Source organism: Enhydra lutris, unplaced genomic scaffold (assembly GCF_002288905.1).
Source record: "Enhydra lutris kenyoni isolate GAN:26980312 unplaced genomic scaffold, ASM228890v2 scaffoldscaffold21, whole genome shotgun sequence".
NCBI classification, from domain to species: Eukaryota; Metazoa; Chordata; class Mammalia; order Carnivora; family Mustelidae; genus Enhydra; species Enhydra lutris.
The window spans coordinates 67,722,009-67,742,214 of record NW_019154105.1 but is presented as its reverse complement, the minus strand read 5'-3'; the positions used below and the strand labels follow the sequence as shown (position 1 = coordinate 67,742,214).

Here is a 20,206-nt window from a genome sequence, read left to right as displayed (position 1 = left end):
CGCACGCCCCACGCGCCTCAGAGCTTGGCCGCGCGGGTTCCTGCCACGGACGGCAGAGCGGGAGTGTCCCGAGCTGCGGTCCTGTGATCTCCGCGGGACGTTAGAGTGAGGTCTCCGCACCTGACTGGGTCTCGGGCAGAGTCCCGGATGTAAGGACTCGGTGAGTTAAAGTCGCAGTAGCAACGGCTGGGGGACAGCACAGGCCGTGCGGGAACAGCAGGCCAGGCCTCCTCCCTGTGCGGTGTGACGGGGCCTACACATGTGGAGCGGTGTGCCCAGAGGGGAGCCGCTGGCCCTAGGGGAGGCCCGCCGGGTGTCACTGCGTCTCATCCAGGAACCCGAGGGTGCGCTGGGCAGGTGAGACCCACAGGCCCGCGGGGACACTCCGACCCCGTGCTCTGCACCTTGAGTTACAACACCCGTCAACTTGTCCAAGATCACACTCCCCATTCTCCCCACCATCGTCAGGTCACCCTGTCGCTCAGGCCCCCACATCCATTCTGGCCACCCCCCCAATCCCTCTGGTCACTGCTGTGGCCAGCGCACGACCTCAGGCACCGGCGCCACCATGCAGGGCCGGTCAGTGGGCCTCAAGCCTGAGATGTTGGCCTCCTCCACCGGCCTGGGGAGGGCCGGGCCTCCAGTCACCTGTTTCACTGGATGTTACCCGGACAGACCTTCCGATTGTCTGGAGGTGCCTCTGCACGCAGGAGAAGACAGCCTTTATTCCGTTCAGTGCCTCATTGGGCCACTATTTATTTTTTGAACTTTTTCCTTTTCAGAGCCTTCCATTCACCTTCCTGTGTGGCCAGACTATTAAAAAGCTGTTTCACTTTCCGCTTTCTTTCCGCATCCCTTAAAAAAAGAGAAAGAACCCCATTTTTACATTCACCTTGGCATTTTTACCTGCGTGACCCACCAGCGGCTGACATCCATGCGAGCCAGTGCACGGGGCCCCAGCCCGGACCCCCAGCCCCCACTCACCGCTCCAGGGTCTCGGAGAGCTGCATCCGGGCCAGGAACTGGTTGTCCCTGCGGATCTCCCGCACGGCCCCTTTAAATTCACGCTTGTGCTTGTGGATCAGCCTCCTTCGCTCCTGTTCCTCCTTGCTGCTTCCCTGCTTCCTCCCAAACTCCAGGCTGAGGAGAGAACCAGTGTCAGGAGGCCCAGGCCCCTCTCCTTGCCCCCACCCCCCACCAGCCCGACACCCACACTTTGACCAGCCGGGGGGTGAAGAGCTTCAGCGGCTCGGGCTTGCTCTTCGCACAGACCAGTGGCCGGCAGCGGGGCTCGGGTTCCTCCAGGTTGGCCAGCGCGCTCTGGCACAGTTCCTGCAACCAGGGACGTGGAGGCTGTTGCAGGCCTGGCTGACGTGAGGCCTCCTGGCTTGAACGCGGGCGCAGCCAAGCCCTGGCTGCGAGGAAGCCCCACTGCTGTGCGGACAGGGCCCCGCTTACACCCCTGGGCACACTTCCTGCTGGTAGGACAACAGATGCCCAAGACCCTTCTAGAAACCTCTCTGGGCACTTAGGCCTGCTTCAGCACCAGCAGACTCTATGGACTCTCCTTCCCCAGAGAAACTTGTCACCATGGGCACGAGGGACCCACCCCTATGGACACACACAGGGGAGCCTTAACTCTACCTCGGGCGGCCAAACCACCGGCACCAAGCAAGACCCCGTCCAGGACAAGTCACTTCTTCTCAGTTATCCCACTTCCATCATCTCCCGTGGGCATTTCTAGAGCCACCCCTCCAGACAACCTACCCGCTAACCTGCTCCCCACTTGTGGGGGTGGCCAAGCTGGCACACAGGACCGAGGGGCGGAGGCCTCACCTGGAGCTCTGGGGGATGACCACGGCCGGCCAGGTGCTCCATCAGCAGGGCTCGCAGCGGCCTCACAATGGCGTAGAAGGACGGCAGCGAGCTGTAGAATTGCGCGCAGCCCTTCACCAGAGCCAAACACACAGCCAGGCAGGACAGTCTGCGGGGGGGGGGGGGGGGGACACGCAGCTTCAGGCCCAGAGGCAGGAAGGGGACCAGCTTGTTCCATTCCGACACTGCCACAGTCTATCCTCTCGGCAAAAACCACAACCCCAACACACAGCTCTGACAAACCTACCACAGGCCGGAGTACATGCACAGCGTGGGGTTGGGCAGGACAGCTGCCCCGTGTCCCTGAGCAGAGAGGGTCACCACGGGAAATACAGCTGTGGACCCGACCGGACACTTGGCACCACTCGGCTTTGGGGAAATGTAAACTACAACCGCATGGAGTTGACACCCCACCCATGCCCTGCTGTTCAACACATGAAACAAAGTAATGGATGTTGGGAGGATGGGGAGCAACTGTCCCTGTAAAGTAACAGGGTGCTACCTGAAAAACAGCATGGGGGAGTCCTCAGAAAAATGAAACCTAGAACTACCACGTGACCCCACAATTCTGCTCAGTTGGTACCCAAAGAATGAAAAGGGCCTCAAAGAGATGCCTGCACCCCACATTTATGGCAGCTAAAATGGAAACACCCAAGTTCTGTGGACAGATGGACAGATGAGCAAAACGTGGGCCATTCACACGAGGGAATGTTATCCAGCCTTAAACAGTAAGGACATTCTGACACCTGCCCCCGCCTGATGAACCCGGAGGACACGGCACTGTAATGTGAAATACGCCAACCACGAGAGAAAAGACACTGTGATCCCACTTCTAGGAGGTCCCCGAAGGATCCAGATGCTAGAGGCCGAAGGCAGACCGGGTGCCAGGGGTCAGGGAGGGAGTGGGAGACCAGTACACAATTTGTCCTAGGAATGACAACTTCTGGTTGTGAATGGTGGTGGTGTCCGCACCAGGGTGTAGATATACTGGATTCCACTCCACCGCTGGCTTCACAGTGAAAACGGTACACCTTCTGTTGTTTTACCACAACACAAGAATATGTCAAATAATCCGTAATTTTAAAAAAATTACAGAACAAAAGGACTTCAGACAAAAAGCCCCAGCCCTCCTGTGCACTGAATGTGTGTGCCCTCCCCACCCAATTTACACACTGAAACCCAGTCCCCACTGTGATGGTGTCTGGAGGGGAGTCCTCTGATCCACGAACATGGGCTGTCCCCTTGCACTCAAGCCTTCCTTAATAGTGTCCGCCATGTCTTGTAATGTCAATTATCTTTTCTTTCCTGGTATTTAATTCCCATGTTTTATTCTTTTTGATGCTATTGTAAATAAAATTCTCTAAGTTTCCTTTTCATCTGCTCACTGTGTATAGAAACGCAGCTGATTTTTTGTTGACTTTGTACTCTGCGATTTCACTGCATTAGTTTATTAGATCCAACAGCTTTTTTCTCATCTTTGGGATTTCCTCCGTATCAGACCGTACCACCTGCACATGCCACACTGGTGCATCCTCCGGGGCCCAGCTGTCTCCAGCTCCAGGCTGGCCCGGCCCTGAGCATGCCCTCCCTGGCGCAGCAGGCTCCCCAGCACCTACCTGGTGTGGTTGGCCTCCGTCTTATTTTGGGCCTTCAGTCCGCAGGCCCAGTGGAGGGACAGGCCTCTCCTCTGCCACGTGGCTTTATCCTCTTCATCAGAAACCACGAGCAACTCCGAGTTCTTCCCAGATGCTCTGAAAGGGTGCACCAGAGTGTAACCTGAAGTCCAAGCGGGACAAGGACAAAGATGGCCTCTGAGCATCACGGCTCACAGGGCAGGCTGTGCGTGATGAGGCCGTTAGAAGACTCACTTCAGACACTCTCACCGTGTTGACTCCAGAGGTGGGGTTAAAGCTCCTTTAACTCCTTTAAGGGGTGACAGGGGCAACTGCCTAATCCCTGACCTTGTTGGGGAGACAGCCAGTAGACCGCATCCAGGAGACGGAGTATCAGAAAGCAACGCGGTGGGAAAAGGGGGAGAGCGGGAGCAGATGGCACACAGTGAACCCAGTCAGAGAAGGCCTGTCCCAGAGGATGAACACTGGCACAGTGGACAGAACCCCGTCACCACCCAGAAGAGCAATCGAGGCAATGGGTGTGGCTGGCCTGTACACCGGGCACAACAAAGCCAGTGGCAGTGGGGCAAAGGGAAGGGACCCACTGCCTGCCCCCCACTGCAGTGTCCACTGTGCCTTGAGCTGTGGCCGTCTCCCAACAGGTCCCCCGGGCGAGCCCGCGCCTCTCCAGGCCCAGGCCCAGCGCACAGGAGCACATGGCAAGGGGGTCCGTGCAGCCCGGGTGCAGCGGCTGCATGCAAGGGTCTGCCTATGACGTCACGAGGGGAAAGCAGGATAGACAGCATGTCTGGGGTTGTGCATCTGGCACTGGTGAGGCAGTCCGCGTGGCAGGCGTTATGGTCTACATGGTGGCATCAGATGGGAGTGAGATATGACGGATGATCGATTGATCAGGGCAGGAAAGGTGGTCCTGAGGATGCGGAGGAAGAGGCGGAGCCCGGGGGGCACCTAGACCACCCGAGAGGGGAGCAGTGGGGGGTCAGTGTTATGGGCGCTGTGAGAGGAGGCAGGGAGCCAAGACTAGCACAGCCCAGAAGGCCAGCAGACGCTAAAACTCCTTCTCCTTACAATACAGCTTCTGAGGGGCACGCCTTCTAAAATTCCCAGCACTCTAGAAACTACGTAGACTGGGCTGCACACTAGAAATGTGGACCACACAGAGGGAGCACAAATGTTCTTGTGGCCCAAAAACAAAAGAAAAGATCTTAATGATATGCTCATCTAACCCCAAATATAAAAATGTCATTTCAACACAGAATCAATATAAAAGAACTGTTTCATGTATTTTTGACAATAAGCCTCGGTCTCTGGGGTCCATGCCGTATGTGGCCGCTGGTGACTGTGGCAGCGGGAACAGTGGGGCCCCGGTTCCCTTGGGTGCAGGGGTGTCCAGCCAGCCACACTGAGAGGCCACAAGCCTGGACAGCGGGGCTTCAGAACAACTCACTGCGGCCACGCTTGTTCGGCGATGCGATGTAAAGGATTCCAAGGAGGAAATTCACAAGCTCAGGAATGAACCTCCGAGACAAGGACACGTAATCCAGGAACACGCAGCACACGAACAGACCCTTCACCACGTCTTGGAGAGACAGGACAGGGCACTGGCATGGGAGCATAGGCTGTGGTCAGTGGTCAGGGAGAAGGTACCAGAAGGCCGCGCTAGCTACACAAGCTGGCATCCCGGCTGAGGTCCGTGGCCCCAGAGCTGTCCCTGCACAGAGGAAGCACTGGCCCTCGCCACAGTGGGGCTAAGCGGGATTAAACCCGGTGAAGAGAGGCGCCTGGGTGGCTCAGTGGGTTAAGCCTCTGCCTTCAGCTCAGGTCATGGTCTCAGGGTCCTGGGATTGAGTCCTGCATTGGGCTCTCTGTTCAGCAAGGAGCCTGCTTCCCCCTCCCCCTCTGCCTGCCCCTCTGCCTACTTGTAAATAATAATTATTTATTATTAAATAAATAAATAAAATCTTAAATAATGTAAATAAATAAAATCTTAAAAACAAAACAAAACAGAAAACCCCTGGTGAAGAGCGAGGCCCCATCCCACTGACCCACCACCAGCCTGCAAAGCTCCGCTACTCAGTCTTTTTAAGCCAAAAGGGGAACAGAGCCCATGTGAGACCCAGCGCGTCACCATTAACTCCAAGGGCTCTTTTTGGTGTCACCCCCTTTATGACCTCGTCTGGGGCCACTCCTGGGCTCTCCCTCACAGGTCCCCGGCCATGCACCCGCACGGATGTACCTTGGTGAGCAGCTGGCTCATGCATACCAGTGCGGGGGTCACCACAGGGTGCCGAAGGTCGGAGGTTGGAAACAACATCCCGGCGATTTTCAAATACACGAGCTGAAAGACCATGTCACCACACACATTAGGGAGAGCGAAGTTTAAAACATGGCCTTTTGATGGCACAGGACAAAGCAGGTCTGGACCCTCCCGGTGAGGGGCCACGGCCCCCACCCTGCACAGGTGGGGCACGCCCGTTCTCACTGGTGCACATGCACACACCAGACTCTGCCGGAACGCCCGCCGAGCACGGAGGACACCCAAACAGCAACGGGCAGATGTGGTGAGAACCGCTCACAGACACCCATTTCCTCGGACACGGGACCTTCCTGGGCTGGGCTCCCGCTCGGGGAAATGTAGGCTGAAGCCCTGGCCCGGACCCATTTACTTTCCCCACAAGAAGAGAGATGCCAGGCCGCTGGTGAAGCTGCTGGGGAGGCCGTGGGCTCTGGGCAGGGGTGCAGACATGCGACAGAAAGGGAAGGACACGCTCCCTCCATGGACCCTTGAGTCCCCCTGCTGCGCTGGGCTCAGCACGGCCCCAAGGAGCCAACGTGAGCCAGGACTCTGGCCCACACAACTAGGACGCAAATGACAAGTGAGGCTACACGCGGCAGCGCTCCTGCTCAGATGGCTGGGCGTCTGCCTTTGGCTCAGGTCCTGATCTCAGGGTTCTGGGATCCAGCCCCGCAGTGGATCTCTCTGCTTCTCCCTCTGCCGCGCCCCCTGCTCGTGCTCTCTTCCCAGCTCTCTCTGTTCAAGAACAGTGCCGGCTTGGAAGATGACACTCTCTGGGGACCACGCCCCCCCAGGAGGCACAAGAGAGGCTGCTTCACAGACAGGCACCTGGGTTAGTAGGTTTTGCACACCCTCCATCTGGTCCAAAGGCCCTAAGAAACCCTCCCAGACCCCAGCACTGGGCCACTGTGAGCTCATGAGGGACACCAGGAACCCCCAACTTCTCCTTCCTGCTCCCGGCAGGGGCTCCAGGATCGGCCACAGACCTGCTGGGGGGGGGGGCATTCTGCCAAGTCCCCCATGCTGCCCCCCGCCGGGACTCCAGGAGACACAGGCACAGGATGGCAGAGTAGAAAGCAGCGCCTGCTCCTCGCGTCACCAGCAGTGGACCGAGTGTCCGCTCAGGGAGCTGTTGTGATAGCAACAGCCCGTGTACTGAGTGCTGCATCTGGGCCGTGACACAGTCATGACATGGGAAGCGTTTACTGCGACCCCAGCCCCGCTCACAGACAAGGACACAGGTCCACACAGCTTGTCTGAGGAACCGGAAGGGTCCTGCCATGTGGTCTCTGCAGCGGGTGTCTGCTGTTACACAGGGGTGTCTGCTGAGGGCTGGGGCTGCCGGACTTTGGCTCAGATCCCACTTGGGTTGTAGGGGAGGAGCACTAAAACCAGGAGCACAGACCCTGTATGTTTAAGCTTCTGTTAATCACTGCTCTTCATTTCCGCAGAAATCCTAAAACACAGAACAGACTGGGCAAGTGTTTCTTCATGGTCATGGATGCCAATGAGGTGGCCCACAGCTGCCATGGGGCTGTTAGAGCCCCAGAGGTGCTTGGATGTCTCCATGGGGCCACAGCAGAGCCAGGGCATGGGCTCGGTCCTTCCGAACACAGACACGTTCTGTTTGCCCTATACTCTTCACCACGAAGGCTGAGCACGGCCCCATTCCTACGGCGTCACAGCAGTGAAACACATTCCCATGACTCGTTCAGGGGTAGACAATCCTTCCCACCTTGTTCCAGTCTGTTCTCCAGCTCAGTCTGGAAGCTCGAGGGCATGGCAAACCTACCAAACCACGCAACTTCCACTCAGCCGGCCCTCTTCTGGCCAGCCGACAGCACCGGCCCCCGGGGCCCGAGACCAAGCCCCCGCTCACCACATCCAGGCCTGGAAACGCCGCCCGGCCTCTGGCCTCAACGGCCCCTTCCATCTCGTGCATGGCATCTCGCAGGACGAATTTTATAGAGTCGCTTGCGGAGTCAGGAAACATTTGGCAGAGGTTATATAACTGCCTGTTAACCAGAAACGTGGGTCAGGGGAAAATGACCTCAGGTAACGAAATCATCAAGAATGCCCCCAAACCTCAAGTTCACCATGTTCTGTGACATCACCTGCTGGCTGAGCAAGTGAGCACGGAAGGCCCTGGACGCACCCGTCTCCCCTCACTGGTCTGGTTGCCCTGCCGGGCGATCCAGAGAACGCTCCTGCTAGTGTTTGTTTCAGAACACCACTTGTACTTCTGCCATCTCCCAGAAAGTCCAGCTTCTCAGTAGCGACAGCACAAGCCTAAGGCCATAAGGAGCATGTTCTCTGAGCCAGACTCAGGGAATGGGTCCAAGGTGCCACCCACAGGAGCACAGCAGTTCCTCCCAAGCGCTGTGGTACCGGCAGAAGGTGGCACCGGGACGTGGGGTATGCAGTGTGTGGCTAGCCCCAGACGGGCCCCTCTAGCTCCTGTGCTCACTAACCCTCCCTCCAGCCAACCCAGGGCCAGGAGCCATGCTCCCGTCTCTGCTTTCACGGGGGTCCCAGTGCAGTGAAGGCTCAGCCGTCCCTGGATGGGGTGGGGACAGAAGACCAGGGGGCTGGCCTCCCTGTCACTCACAGCACCAGCCTGACAGGTTTCCCCTGAAGTGTGGACCTGGAGCGGGCGGGTTTCTGGGCAACTCCAGGACACAGCCTACCCTGTGTCCCAAATACCCGGCCTGTCCGACCAGAGCTGACGTTTCATTGGCAAATGAAACACAAAATAAGCCTCAAACAGCACGAACAAGCATGAAGCTGACCTGTTCGTAGTTAACGGCGTGTCCGTCCCCAGGGCCCGGGGCGGGGGGGCAGGGGCAGCACACTCACCACTCAGAGGGGACCGTCGTTACCGAAAGCCTGTAGCTAGTGTATATCGTGCAGCCTGTCTACAAGGTCAGCCTAACTCTGAGACGTAGTTTTACGACTGTAACTAGGGACAGAGCCGTTCAGCTTAGGCTGGCGGTCTAGTTAACCCACCACTGCTACTTACACAACCAATTTATCAATCACTTGGAGGTTAGGTGGGTCATCTGTAGCCAAATCTCCAATGTACTCCAAAAGGAAGCCGAACAATTTCTGCAGAACAAAGATCCAGAGCAGAGCTCAGCGCCCACCCCCAGAACAAAACCACAGGTGCTGTCCCCCACATTTTGGCCGACACGTGTGCACATGTCTTGGGCCACCAACGGGAGCATTATGCGGAGCGCAGGTCAAGAAGCTGGACCCGCACCAGGATGAGCAGGTCAGCAGAAGGGCCTGGGGCACAGGCTTCTGCACAATGGCAGAGAGCGCCCAGGTCCTTGGGCAAACCAAGAGCATGCCCAGCCCTGCGCCTCAGCTGTGAATAGGCAGCACTTGTTGTGAATAAAAGGCACGTTCCACATCCTCCTCTCCCGGACGGGCCGGCTCTCCCGCCTGAGGCCACGTGAGCCACATGCCCAGGCCTTGGTCTCCCTCACCTGTGAGTCAAGGGCAACAGCGCCTCCTCCAGGACCCAGGGCAGGGTCACCGCCCGGCACTCGCGGCCGCAGAGGGCTGGGGCACGGCCGCAGGGGGCTGGGGCGCACACACCTGGACACACAGATGGGGGTGGGGGCTGCCCTGACACTCGCCGCGCACACCACCTACTTCCAGTTTTGCTTTGTTTCCCACAGCAAGACTCGGATGGTTGCAGGTCTGAATTCTCTCCACCACCACAAGCTGCTCCTCCCTTGTCCTTCCCGATAATAAAGATTTCAGTTCCTCGTAGGACTCAGGGGCTGTCAAAAACACAGAACACACTCCACAGTTAACATCTAAGAAAAGAGCCATGTTTCTGTTAACAGAGAGCTTAAAAACGAAACAGAACAGGGGTGATGTCATCTTGCCATGAGACAATTTCAGGTGTGTCCTACAGACACCTTCTCCTACCATGACCGCCGACTGCGGATCTAAGGTGTGCTCCGGAGGGTCCCGGGGGCGAGGCGCAGCAGAATGGGCCACTGTGGATCAGTGAAAAGGCAGCAGGTATGGGGTTTAGTGTCCACACTTGCTCAGAAGGAGCTGGCAGGAACCACGTGGCAGAGTGCTGTCACCACCCCCAGACTCCCACCGATCGCAGCACACGCCCGAAAAAGCCAGCCTTGGGAGGTAACCGTAAGCCACGGGACAGTTTAGGACACTTGCTAGAACCGGATTCTTTTCTGCACACCAGACCACACAACCTACAACGTTTACTCTAAGGGGTTATGCGGCCAAATGAGTGTCCAGGTTTGGCACACAGGAAACCTCCTCACAGGTGACTCCCCCATCTCCCAAGCCCCACCCCTGCTCTCCATGGCAGCCACATTTCCACCACAAAAGGTTGGCTACGGAAAGAGCACAACGACCTCCAGTGGAAAGGTGTGTATTGTCCTCCCCCTCCTGCTGGCCCACGAAACTATCCATAGTCAACACAGGCTGGCGAACACTCTGGCCAGACACTGCTGAGCAGGACTGTGCCCATCACAAGCCCATACATCATAGGTGGGCACACAGTCACGTGCTCAGAAGCACACCCTCGGTCCCCACAGACTTGGCCTCAGTGAGGCCGACTTGTCGCCAGGTCACCGAGGTCATCCCAGCACAAAAGAAAACCCAGTGTTTGTCTACCTGCAAACGTATAGGGCAGCTGGTTTCTGGCAGCTTCTCGAGCTCTGTGACCAATGCTTGTCGTTCCTTCCCCCGGGGCCTGCCGGGGCTCTCCGCTGGGCCACCCACAGTCCTCCTCACTGTCCATGTCCGATTCCAGGTCTGAGTGCCCATCGGGGTCACTGCTGTTCTCTGGGTCCTCCTCACTCAGGTCTTCACCCTGCTCCTCTTCACTCTCACCATCACCGGCTTCCCTGCTTTGCTCTTCCTCAATGCTCATCTTCCCATCCTAGAGCAGAACAGGGGGACCCCAGGCCTCAGTACCCCGGGAATGCTGCACACACGAGGAGCACGAGTGCCGAGAGCTGTCCCTGCCCTCTGCGCTGGCTCCATGCCCAGTGGCGTGCTCCGGGGCCTCAGGGCAAGCAGGCCGGGAAACAGCTCCGATTCCTACTGCCAGGCCTCTGGGCTGGGGTCAGTTTCCGCCATAGAGCAGCAGGGACCCAAGGTGTGGCAGGCGCCCTGATGGCCATGGGGTCCAGCGTCTGCGTCTGCAGGGGCTTCCGGACATTGGGACTATACCCAGAGGTGGCAGTACCTCAGCACCTGGGGGTCACCTGTGGCTACGCTCTCCTGCCAAGTGCCCCAGTATTCTGTGAGCACCCAGCCCCTCGCAACCTCCTCAGCTCAGCACACCTGGCCTCCTCCTAGCCTCCTGCCCTGAAACCAGGCTGACTCCCTCCAAAGGTGGAAGGGCAACGATCTCACAGAGTTCTAGGAACTCCATTATTTTACCAGCTCCCTCAACAGCCGTGCTGAGCCTGCAAATAACCACAGGCTTACAAGCGAAGGAAGCCGATGTCGGCACGTGAAGATCCATCCAGGCAGCCTGCCCATGGGTGCGGGATTGGATCAGCCAGGCGCTCCCAGATGCAGACCGCACGGGTATTCTCACAGACCCACTCCACCACGATGAGCCGTTCAGATTCCAGAAACAGCTTCTGAATTCAGAGAGCAAGCCAGCCGGCAAAGGCAAACCCCTTACCATGTAGGACAGTAGGCGCCTGTCATCTTTGTCCAGAACGAAGCCGTCATTTAAGTCATCCGCGGACAGGTGCTTCGGTTTCCTAGCCTCGCTGCCCTCATCCTCGCCATGCATTCTCCGTAGCCGTGCAGCCTGGGCAAGAAGGAAGCACATTGCGAGAGGCCCGCTGGCCCTGCCCTCCAACCATCGTCGGGCCGGGGTTCCAAGCCTGCTTCTCCCTCGTGTGTGGGGACTATGGAAGCATCACATGCAACACCTCCTACCGCACACAAACGGAAGCATCACGGCACAAGTGTGTCTGGGCATCGGAAGGCAAGCCTGCGCGTCTATAGTCTGTCCAGCCCCAAGCCGAGTGGACCTCACTCCCCGCTCCATGGCCACGGGGGTGAGGGTGGGGGCTCAACCACGCAGCTGTCTGCACACAGGCTGCCAGCAAAGAAGAGGCCCCAGTGGCGCTGGACTACAGGGCCCAAGACAGAACAGCATGTCAATGTTCGTTTTTGTTCTAATGCAACAAAAATTTAAAAGCCCTTTAAGGCACAGAAAATCAGTTGAGAAGACTGTGCACTGTACTGTTAGCAGCTGTTTTTAGATAAAAGAATCAGAGCATTCATTTCTTATTTGGTATATCTGGGTATCATCTGCAATTTTTTTGCTTTTAGAATAAAAAATGGAATTTAGAGAAAAAGAAACTTTATAAATTTTAAAAAGTCTAAGAAGATTCCTTTGATAAAACAGCACATCTGCAGCCCACCTCAAAAACAGAGAGGAAAGGCCTCAAACCCAGATCCCGCAGGCCCGAGTGGTGCCAGGCCCCACGGTCAAGGTCACGGTCACACCCGCACCTCCAGCTGCTGAAGCCGCTCCTGCTCCTCCTTGGCCAGCTCCTCTTCTGACTTCATCCGGTCAGAGGGCTGGGCCTTCATCTCAAAGCCCAGCTCGCGAACCATCATGTCATATGCATCAGGCTATGGCAGAAAGAAGAAACTTTTTACTTCTGGTTGTTTTTTATTTTTAACAATTTGCACAGGCAGCTTCCTGCATATCCAGTAACGTGCGGACACCACGCTGGAGGGAGCCAGACGGTAACCAAGTCTTTCCTACTTGAAAGAAAACTGTTTTCATCAGTCTACAGAACCCTTTAAGGTCAGAGAGGATTTTCTACTCCTGGACAATTCTCAAAACAGGCCTGCTTTAACAAAACTAAACATTGCTCATTAGGCATGCAGCCCACAAAACAGGCTGGGGTAAACGTGGCAGCAACAGTGTCCGTGGCCCACAAAGGTGGACAGCTGGCCACATGACATGGCCATCTGATGAAATCCCACATACTTCCTAAAAGCCAGACACATAGCTGAATGCCACTTTTCAACAATTTAGACTAAAGTGGTAGGAGCTGCCCACTGTCCGGAGGGAAAACTCAGTAACCGTATATATGGCCATGTGGACATGTAACTGAAAAAGTCAAACAACATCTGAAGAAGCCCTCCCCTTGAAGGACTGCTCCTACCAAGAACATTTTCTTTAGTTTAGTTATCCGGGCGGAGATGCTGAAGCCTCTTTCTGCCCAGCTCTACACGGACACCACACGGTTCCAGAAACTCCATGAATGCTCATAGGAAAACACAGGAACTAAGAAAAGGAGGGCGGCTATCCACGTCAAGGAACAGGCCTGAAGGGACGCCGGTCTCCACCTTTCCTCCAGAGAAAGGACCAGTCAGCTTGATACCCACCTTGGGTCTCTCCTTCTTATCCTTGTTCTCAGACTTGGGAGTTCTGTGTGCCAGGAGAGTCTGGATTTCTTTCCAGTCTTGGTCCAGCTTCTCCGTGAGCTCCAGAGCACCTTCCCGTTGTGCTTGTCTCTCCCTCTGCAGAGAGAGTACAGAAGTGAAGCGTGCTGCCAGTGTGGGGCCGCGAGCAAGAAGCCTCGCTCGCCAGTCTATGCGTAATGTAGCAGCAGAACAGAGAGCCCGAGAGAGGAGGATCTCAGAAGAGTGCAGCTACAGAATCTCATCACACAGAGCTGAGTCCCTGCTATCAACTGGCCATCTCGATGCTCTGAGCGGTTTGCTGCTGATCAAAGACAGGCATACACACCAACATATAAAACCAACCCACCAAAGACACCCCCAACCCCAAAACACAACAGACTGTGAAAAGTATATACAAGATGAAATTCAAAATAGTCCTATCCAAAACGAATGCTTCTATTAAGGTCACAGAAGATGTTAAATACAACCTAGACACAAAGAAAAGCAGCCCCGGAGCTGTTTCGGGGAGGATCCCTGGACAGAGCGCCGGGAGCACTAACGCACCTTCTCCTGCTTGGACTTGGCAATGAGCTCTTCAATGAGTTCTCTGCGTGACCTCGGCTTCCCCCCCTCTTCTCCTTGCTGCTGCGGGGTCTTCTTATGAAGTAGCCCGCCACCACCTCCGAAATGGGCAGCGGTCAGCTCGGCTGGGGACCAAGAGCAGAAAAGGTGTCTGTGAAGCTGGTGCTGGTGCCCAAACCAGTTCCTGCACTGGTCTGCCAACGTCTACCCAGGGGCAGGTCTGAGAACCAACTCCACCTGCAAGAACCAATTCTCCCGCAACGTGGCTGCACGAGACCCCAGGCACAGGGGCACTTAAGAAATCCCCAGAACGCAGGCGTCCGGGTGGCTCAGTTGTTAAGTAACTGCTTTCAGTTTGGGTCATGATCCCAGGGTCCTGGGATCAAGTCCTTCATCGGGTTCCCTGCCCCGTGGAGAGCCTGCTTCCCCCTCTGCCGCCCTGTCTCTCATGAATAAATAAATTAAAAAAGAAAACAAAACAAAAACCTAAAAAAAAAAAAAAAAAAAAAAAGACAAGAAATCCACAGGATGAACCACCCTGAGAAAACTCAGAGCCATCAAATAGCCCCTGACCGTGACCCGATGCCTGGAAACACCAAGGATCTACTTGCTCGCTGCGTTTGAATCTCACAATCAGCAAGCACAGTAAAACAAGCTGGAGTCCGAGTCTCAGGATGGAGTGCCCAGGATCGGGCCATGTGAGAACCAACATCCTTCACGCCTGCTCGGGCAAGGCTCAGAGCCTAAGCCTAAGGTCAGGAAGCTGGGGCCGCAGCCAGAGCCATGATGTTTAGTTGGCCCCGTTATGTGGCAGAAGAGAGAAAATGCTGTGGGAATCATCAACTCAGGAATGGACAGAAACCTTAAAAAACCCAGCACCTCAGATGAGAAAACAGACGCTAACGTGGGGAGCCATTTTCCCCAAATCTGCCAGGAACAGAAACAGAACATTAGGGCCGGTTTCCCAGAGCAGGACCCACAACCCTGCCCCTGCTCCCAGCCACACCTGCGCAGATGACATGTGTGCAGGAAGGAGAGGCCAGTGTACAGAACCGCTGACTCCCGGCAGGCTCTCGAGGCCGCCTGGCAGTGAGTCACCAGGGCCGGGGTGCTCCACTCCCACCAGCTCTCAGCTCCCCCTGCTCTGCCCCCTAGAGCAGCCCTAGAGCTCAAATGTCTGGGCTGTCCCTTCCCAGCTACTCAAGGAAACGACCTGAGCAACTCAACTGCCTTTGTCCCAAATCAATTTTTCTCGTTCTATTGGGTTTCTCTCCTACCCAGGTGCTCCTGACCACCCTCCCCCTCCATGGCTCCTGGAACCCTTGCCTTCAGTCCTCACTCTCCCCAGCTCTTCCATCACTCCCCTTGGCTTCCTGCCACCCCCCTGGGGTGGACTCACAAGTTCCCACGGCTCCTCCTGCCAGCAGCTCGGCCCCCTTCCCACACACTTCTGGAAAGGCTCTTGCCACGTGGCTTGCCCCTGAGCTCCAGGACTCAGCAGTGGCCTGCTCTTTTCCTCCCACCCCTAAGGCAGCAGCTTCTATGAGACCTTCCCCGGATGTTGGATGGCATTTCAAGCTGCCCAAAGCCAGTGTGTGTCACAGTGTAGCCCATCTCGGTAACTGGCAGTCCCACATCATTAGGTGCTCCAGCTGAAACCCTGGGAAGCCTCTGATCCCTCGCACACCTCCATCACGAGGTAAGAGCTACCCGACAGGGTCAACCTTTCCGATGAACCTCTCCTACTCTAGGGGAGGTCACCGCATCACACAGCTGGACAAAATATGTGTTTCCTATTGATTTATTTGTAAAGTTACAGTAAATACACACACATTCAAAAGTAAGAGCTTTTCTAAGTTACTTGGGTTTTGAAGAGCTCATAATCAGAATCAAAGGATGCCAGAGACTCTCTACGGAACAGTTGAGCCCCCAAGACCCAACAATGGGAACACATGGAGCCTGACCCCCCAGTCACCTGGAAATCACAGCCTCTCATGCTGATAAGTCCAAGGCCAGTTGCCTTGTGAAGACCAGCTTGTCAACATGAAGGTACTAAGCGCCTACCTTCATCATAGTGAGTTAGGACCGTCCAAGTGACCACATTTAACAGGTAAGCACGCACCAAAAAAAAAAAAAAAACCTCAAACAATGAGCCATACAGAGAGAAAGGCACAGAGGACAGAACTAGCAGACTGTACCCTTGCTCCCAGCCCGTACCAGACAGTGTTCCACGTTCCTCAGTGTCGCTGTCACTATCGACAATGTCATTATGCTTCTCGATGTCTGCCAAAGACTGGCCATAATGAGTTAATTCTTCATCTTCGTTTAGGTTGTAGATGCTTTTTTTCTCATGTTGCCGCTGACAGAAGAAGAGAAAAATCAGCTTCCTAAAATTTCCATATCTGTTTAATAGCAAAACCCCGTTATTTTCCCACTGTTTCTATAATGTGACAATGTAGCCCAAGCACATCAGACTTTCTGGGTCATTTGAGCAATGTTCCAAAGATAAACAGAGCCCACAGGAGGTAAACCATTCAGGGGCCAGCCTGAGCCATGGCTAAATCCTGCCAGTGTTCCACCATCGATTGGCTCTCCACCCGACCAAGCCAGGGGCTGCACGTCAGTCTAGAACTCAGAACACATCACCACTGTGTCCTCGAGTCACGACACTTCTCCACCCGGCTGGTGGCAGACAAGGAGCAGCACGCACACTGTACCTCATGGGGGGCGTGCCCACGTGAGTGTAAGTGAATGACAGGGCAACCGCCTGCTTGTGCTGGACTTCCATGAGCAACGGCGGCGTCAGACCCCCTCCCGTTGTCCTGCACACCTGCTGCTCCAGGGCAAACCTCTTCATCATCTTCTCCTCTGGGCTCATGGTGCTACTGTACTCCCCATAGCGCTTATCTGTGAACACGTTGGACTTGTCCCTTTCCTTGTACTCCTTCAGTAATGTCTGGGTACGCTGGAAAAGAGATCACAGAAAAATCTCGCACAGGTCCTGGCAACTTTGAGCTCCGATGGCTTGGCGATCTTGGTCCCTACAGAGAAACTGCTCCCACAGGGGACACATGGTTGCTCCAGTGAACTGTAAGATGCCACTGACAACAACAGTCAAAGAAAGGGCTAATCTACTGGCTGGAAAGATGGGTTTCAGTTACTGAGGAAGTGGGGTTGCCCCCGTACAATGAAGGCAGAGAGGACTGTGTCTGGAGCTTAGGGGGCTCTCTGGGGCGCACCTTGGGACTTCTGTGCCCAGAACTAGAGGTGAAAGAAAAACAGCAGCAACTTCAAGAAAGCCAAACGATGAGCACAGAGAAGTCGCTCCGCCAGGTAGAGAGGCCAGAGGAGCTCATCAAGTTCTAGCCGAGAGGAAGGGAAACGAACGAGGAGGTGGAAAGGACGCCATACATGTCAACTACAACGTCCTGACCAATTAGACACAGAGACTGTAGTAAGATTGCTTATTTTCTCTTGGTCACATGAATGTCTTCTCTTGTATACAGTCAGTCCTTGCTCCTCTGGGATTCCAGGTCTGCAAATCTGCCTACTTGCTAAAGGTTACTGCGACCCCAAACCACTACCCACAGCATTTTCGTGGTCATTCATTCATGTGAGGCCTAGAAGGTACAGTCATGAGTGTGACAGCTCGGACTCTGGAGGTGGGGACCTAGCCTCTCTGACTCCAGAGCCCTCACCTTCCTGCTGGCTGTTGCTACAGGATCACAAGAATTTACACAAGATGGCTCCAGACAGAGCTGGGCACAGGTACTGCTGTGTGTTACACACTCAAGTGTGGGTTTGGAGCTCGGCTTCCCCACTCCCGACCTGATGAAAATCCTGGAATCCTGGAACGGCTCCTCGTCTCCCATTTTCTCATGTGTAAATAGGGATAATACCAGTATTCCCCTCATAAGAGCAACTGTGTGCTTCTTGGTACAACACCTGTGCCGTTGGGAGGGATGACAGACACATCAACTCGGCTTACCTCACTGCTGGTGTGAGAATGGAAAGTGAGGCCCAGTCACCCCAAGATGGCTCTGGGACCCGCACCACAGTCTCGCTGTGCACACAGCTGCCGCCCAGTGCCACCACTGACTGAAGCAGAAGACACATGTGCATTTGATTCTGAGGGATGGTCACCGTCGAGAAGACCAGGCCCACCTTGCCACCCTGTGTGTTCTGATGCACACAGCACGCTCCAACTGCCTAGACAACCTGAGTACCCTCAGCACAGCTGAGTTCTCCCACCCCATGCTGTGCCACACACTCCGTGACAGGGGACAGTGTGCCTTCGTCTCCACCTCTGGCATTTTGCTCACCCTTCTGATCTCGAGTGTGACTCCCTCTATGAAGGAGTTTCTGATCTTCCTATCCTACCTTCTGACTTGAGCCCCCAAAGCACAGGGATCAGAAGAGGCACCAACACCTGCCTCCAGGCCATTCACTGCAGGCCTTTGAACAGGGCACTGAGGTGACTCCGTCCGGTACTACGGGCATGAGCAAGCTGCCCTGTTTGGGCTGTAGGGCTTGGGAAAGTAGCAGACGTGGTGACTAGTGCTGGCCCCTGGGGGATATGGGGGGGGGGACAAGACAGGACTTTTTGGACAAACTGAGTTGCAAGAGGCAAAGCAAGCACAACAGGTTGTGCCCAGATCGTCAAGGGGTCTGAGAAGGACAAGCTGAGAAATTTAAGAATAAAAGCCAGTTGTTTATATATCACCCAGTATGGACTCAATGTGCCACTTAACCTTACAGTGACCGTTAGGGAAAGGATGGGTATTATCATCTGAGCTCTAGAACTGAGAAAACACGCTTAGCTGGTGGAAACAAATGGGGCCCCTCTAGAGCCCACGTGGCCAGGTCCCTGGTGGCTGCCCTGGAGTGTGCCCTCGGGGCCTCATCAGCACCCCCATAAGTTCATCTTGTCAGCTTCTTGCAGTAAGGATGAGAGCCGGTTCAGTTAGAAGGTCTGGACAGCGCCCTGATGGCAGAACAGGGATGGCAGGCCCCGTTAGGCTGGGGTCCGGTCTTCACTGACCTCCATCTCCCAGCAGCTAAGAGGGAGGGAGCTTCTAGCTTCACATTCAAACCCAGAGCAAGCCTCGCCCTTCCCTGAGATCCTGGGAAACGCGCAGGTCCTGCCGTGCCCCAACTTCCCCCCGCATCCTGATGTTTTCTGTAGGATACTATGTGTCTTCCCCACGGCAACAACTAACACTGTCACACCGAAGACCACGTCTCGGAGGCCGCACACGGAGTGCCGTCTGAACGCAGCCCGAAAGGCGCGGGATACTCGGGGACCGAAAGCACGGAACGTGGCATTTCGGTCCCCACGCGCGGGACACGCTGCTGCGCTCGGAAAGAGAGACGCCCTCGTCCCCCTACATCCGTGACCTCCCTCCCCTGCGAAGGCAAGGATGAGCGGCAGCCAGACCAGAGGCTGTACGCCCCCGCAGGGACGGCTGCAGGAGGCGCGCACTGGCGCCCCGCGCCGGGGCCCGGAGGCCGGGAGCACACGCGCGCCGCGTGCCCACCTAGCGCCGTTTCCCGGGCCGGCTCCCTGCAGCTCGCCAGGGGGAGACCCGGGACTCGCGCTCCGCCCGCGGGACGCAGTGTCCCGGCCAGGCACGCGCCCCCGCCGGTCCCAGCGGCGCGACCCCCGACCCTCACCTTGTGCACGGCCCGCGCGCGCGACACCCCGGGCTGCCCCACGGCGTGGCGCGCCTTCCTGCCCAGCACCGGAAACTTCTGTCGGTTCACCTTCACCTCAAACGGGTTGGGGTTGGGCCTCGCTCGGCCGCCCTGCGCCCCCGCCGGCGCCACGGCTCCCCTCTTGCGCGCCGCCGCCGGCCTGGCCTTGCCCATGGCGCCCCCGCCAGCCCTCAGCCACACTCTGCCGGCCACTGGGCGAACCGCCGCCGGAAATGCGGGCGGCCCCGGGGAACCTCCCCGTCCTCGTCGCGCGATAGCCAAAGAGCCGCCGTGAGTGCACGCAGCCCGCAGGCCAGCCTACGCGTCTGCAGGCGAGCGACTACAACTCCCAGCAGGCCACGCTCTTCCGACGCACCGCCCCCTCCCTGCGCGCGGCCTTCTGGGAGCGGATGTGCCCAGTGCCGCGCGGCGCTGCGTCGCACCCGCCTCAGGGCGCGGCGACGAGGGCAGTGCTCGGTTCCCTCTTCTGGGAATCCGTTGGAGGGAGCCGGCCGCGGTGCGGGTAGGCGGCGGCGGCGGCGGCAGCAGTAGCAGCCGCCGCCGCCGGGGCACGGCGCGGGCGCGGCCGGGGAGCCCGCCCTAAGGTGGGGCTCGGCGGAGACTCCGGGCGTCCCGGGAGCCGGGCTCCGAGGAGCAAGTTGCCCGTGCCAGGCGCGAGCGATGCGGACGA

The 20,206-nt window shown here is 56.7% G+C and overlaps 1 protein-coding gene across 1 annotated transcript; it reads right to left on the bottom strand.

Moving 5' to 3' along the window:
• Nucleotides 1–726: 726 nt before the first annotated feature.
• On the bottom strand, nucleotides 727–19,821 carry LOC111149357 (NOP14 nucleolar protein). Its single transcript, XM_022506362.1, has 18 exons — nucleotides 19,495–19,821; nucleotides 16,652–16,786; nucleotides 16,039–16,180; nucleotides 13,804–13,946; nucleotides 13,222–13,356; nucleotides 12,334–12,456; nucleotides 11,489–11,620; nucleotides 10,465–10,732; nucleotides 9,463–9,593; nucleotides 8,825–8,910; nucleotides 7,685–7,820; nucleotides 5,746–5,847; nucleotides 4,957–5,110; nucleotides 3,492–3,651; nucleotides 1,837–1,984; nucleotides 1,214–1,332; nucleotides 985–1,140; nucleotides 727–855 (listed from the first exon to the last, which is right to left on the bottom strand). Exons 1-18 carry the CDS (start codon nucleotides 19,687–19,689, stop codon nucleotides 756–758), a joined length of 2,565 nt encoding a protein of 854 aa, XP_022362070.1. The 5' UTR covers nucleotides 19,690–19,821; the 3' UTR covers nucleotides 727–755.
• Nucleotides 19,822–20,206: the final 385 nt, after the last annotated feature.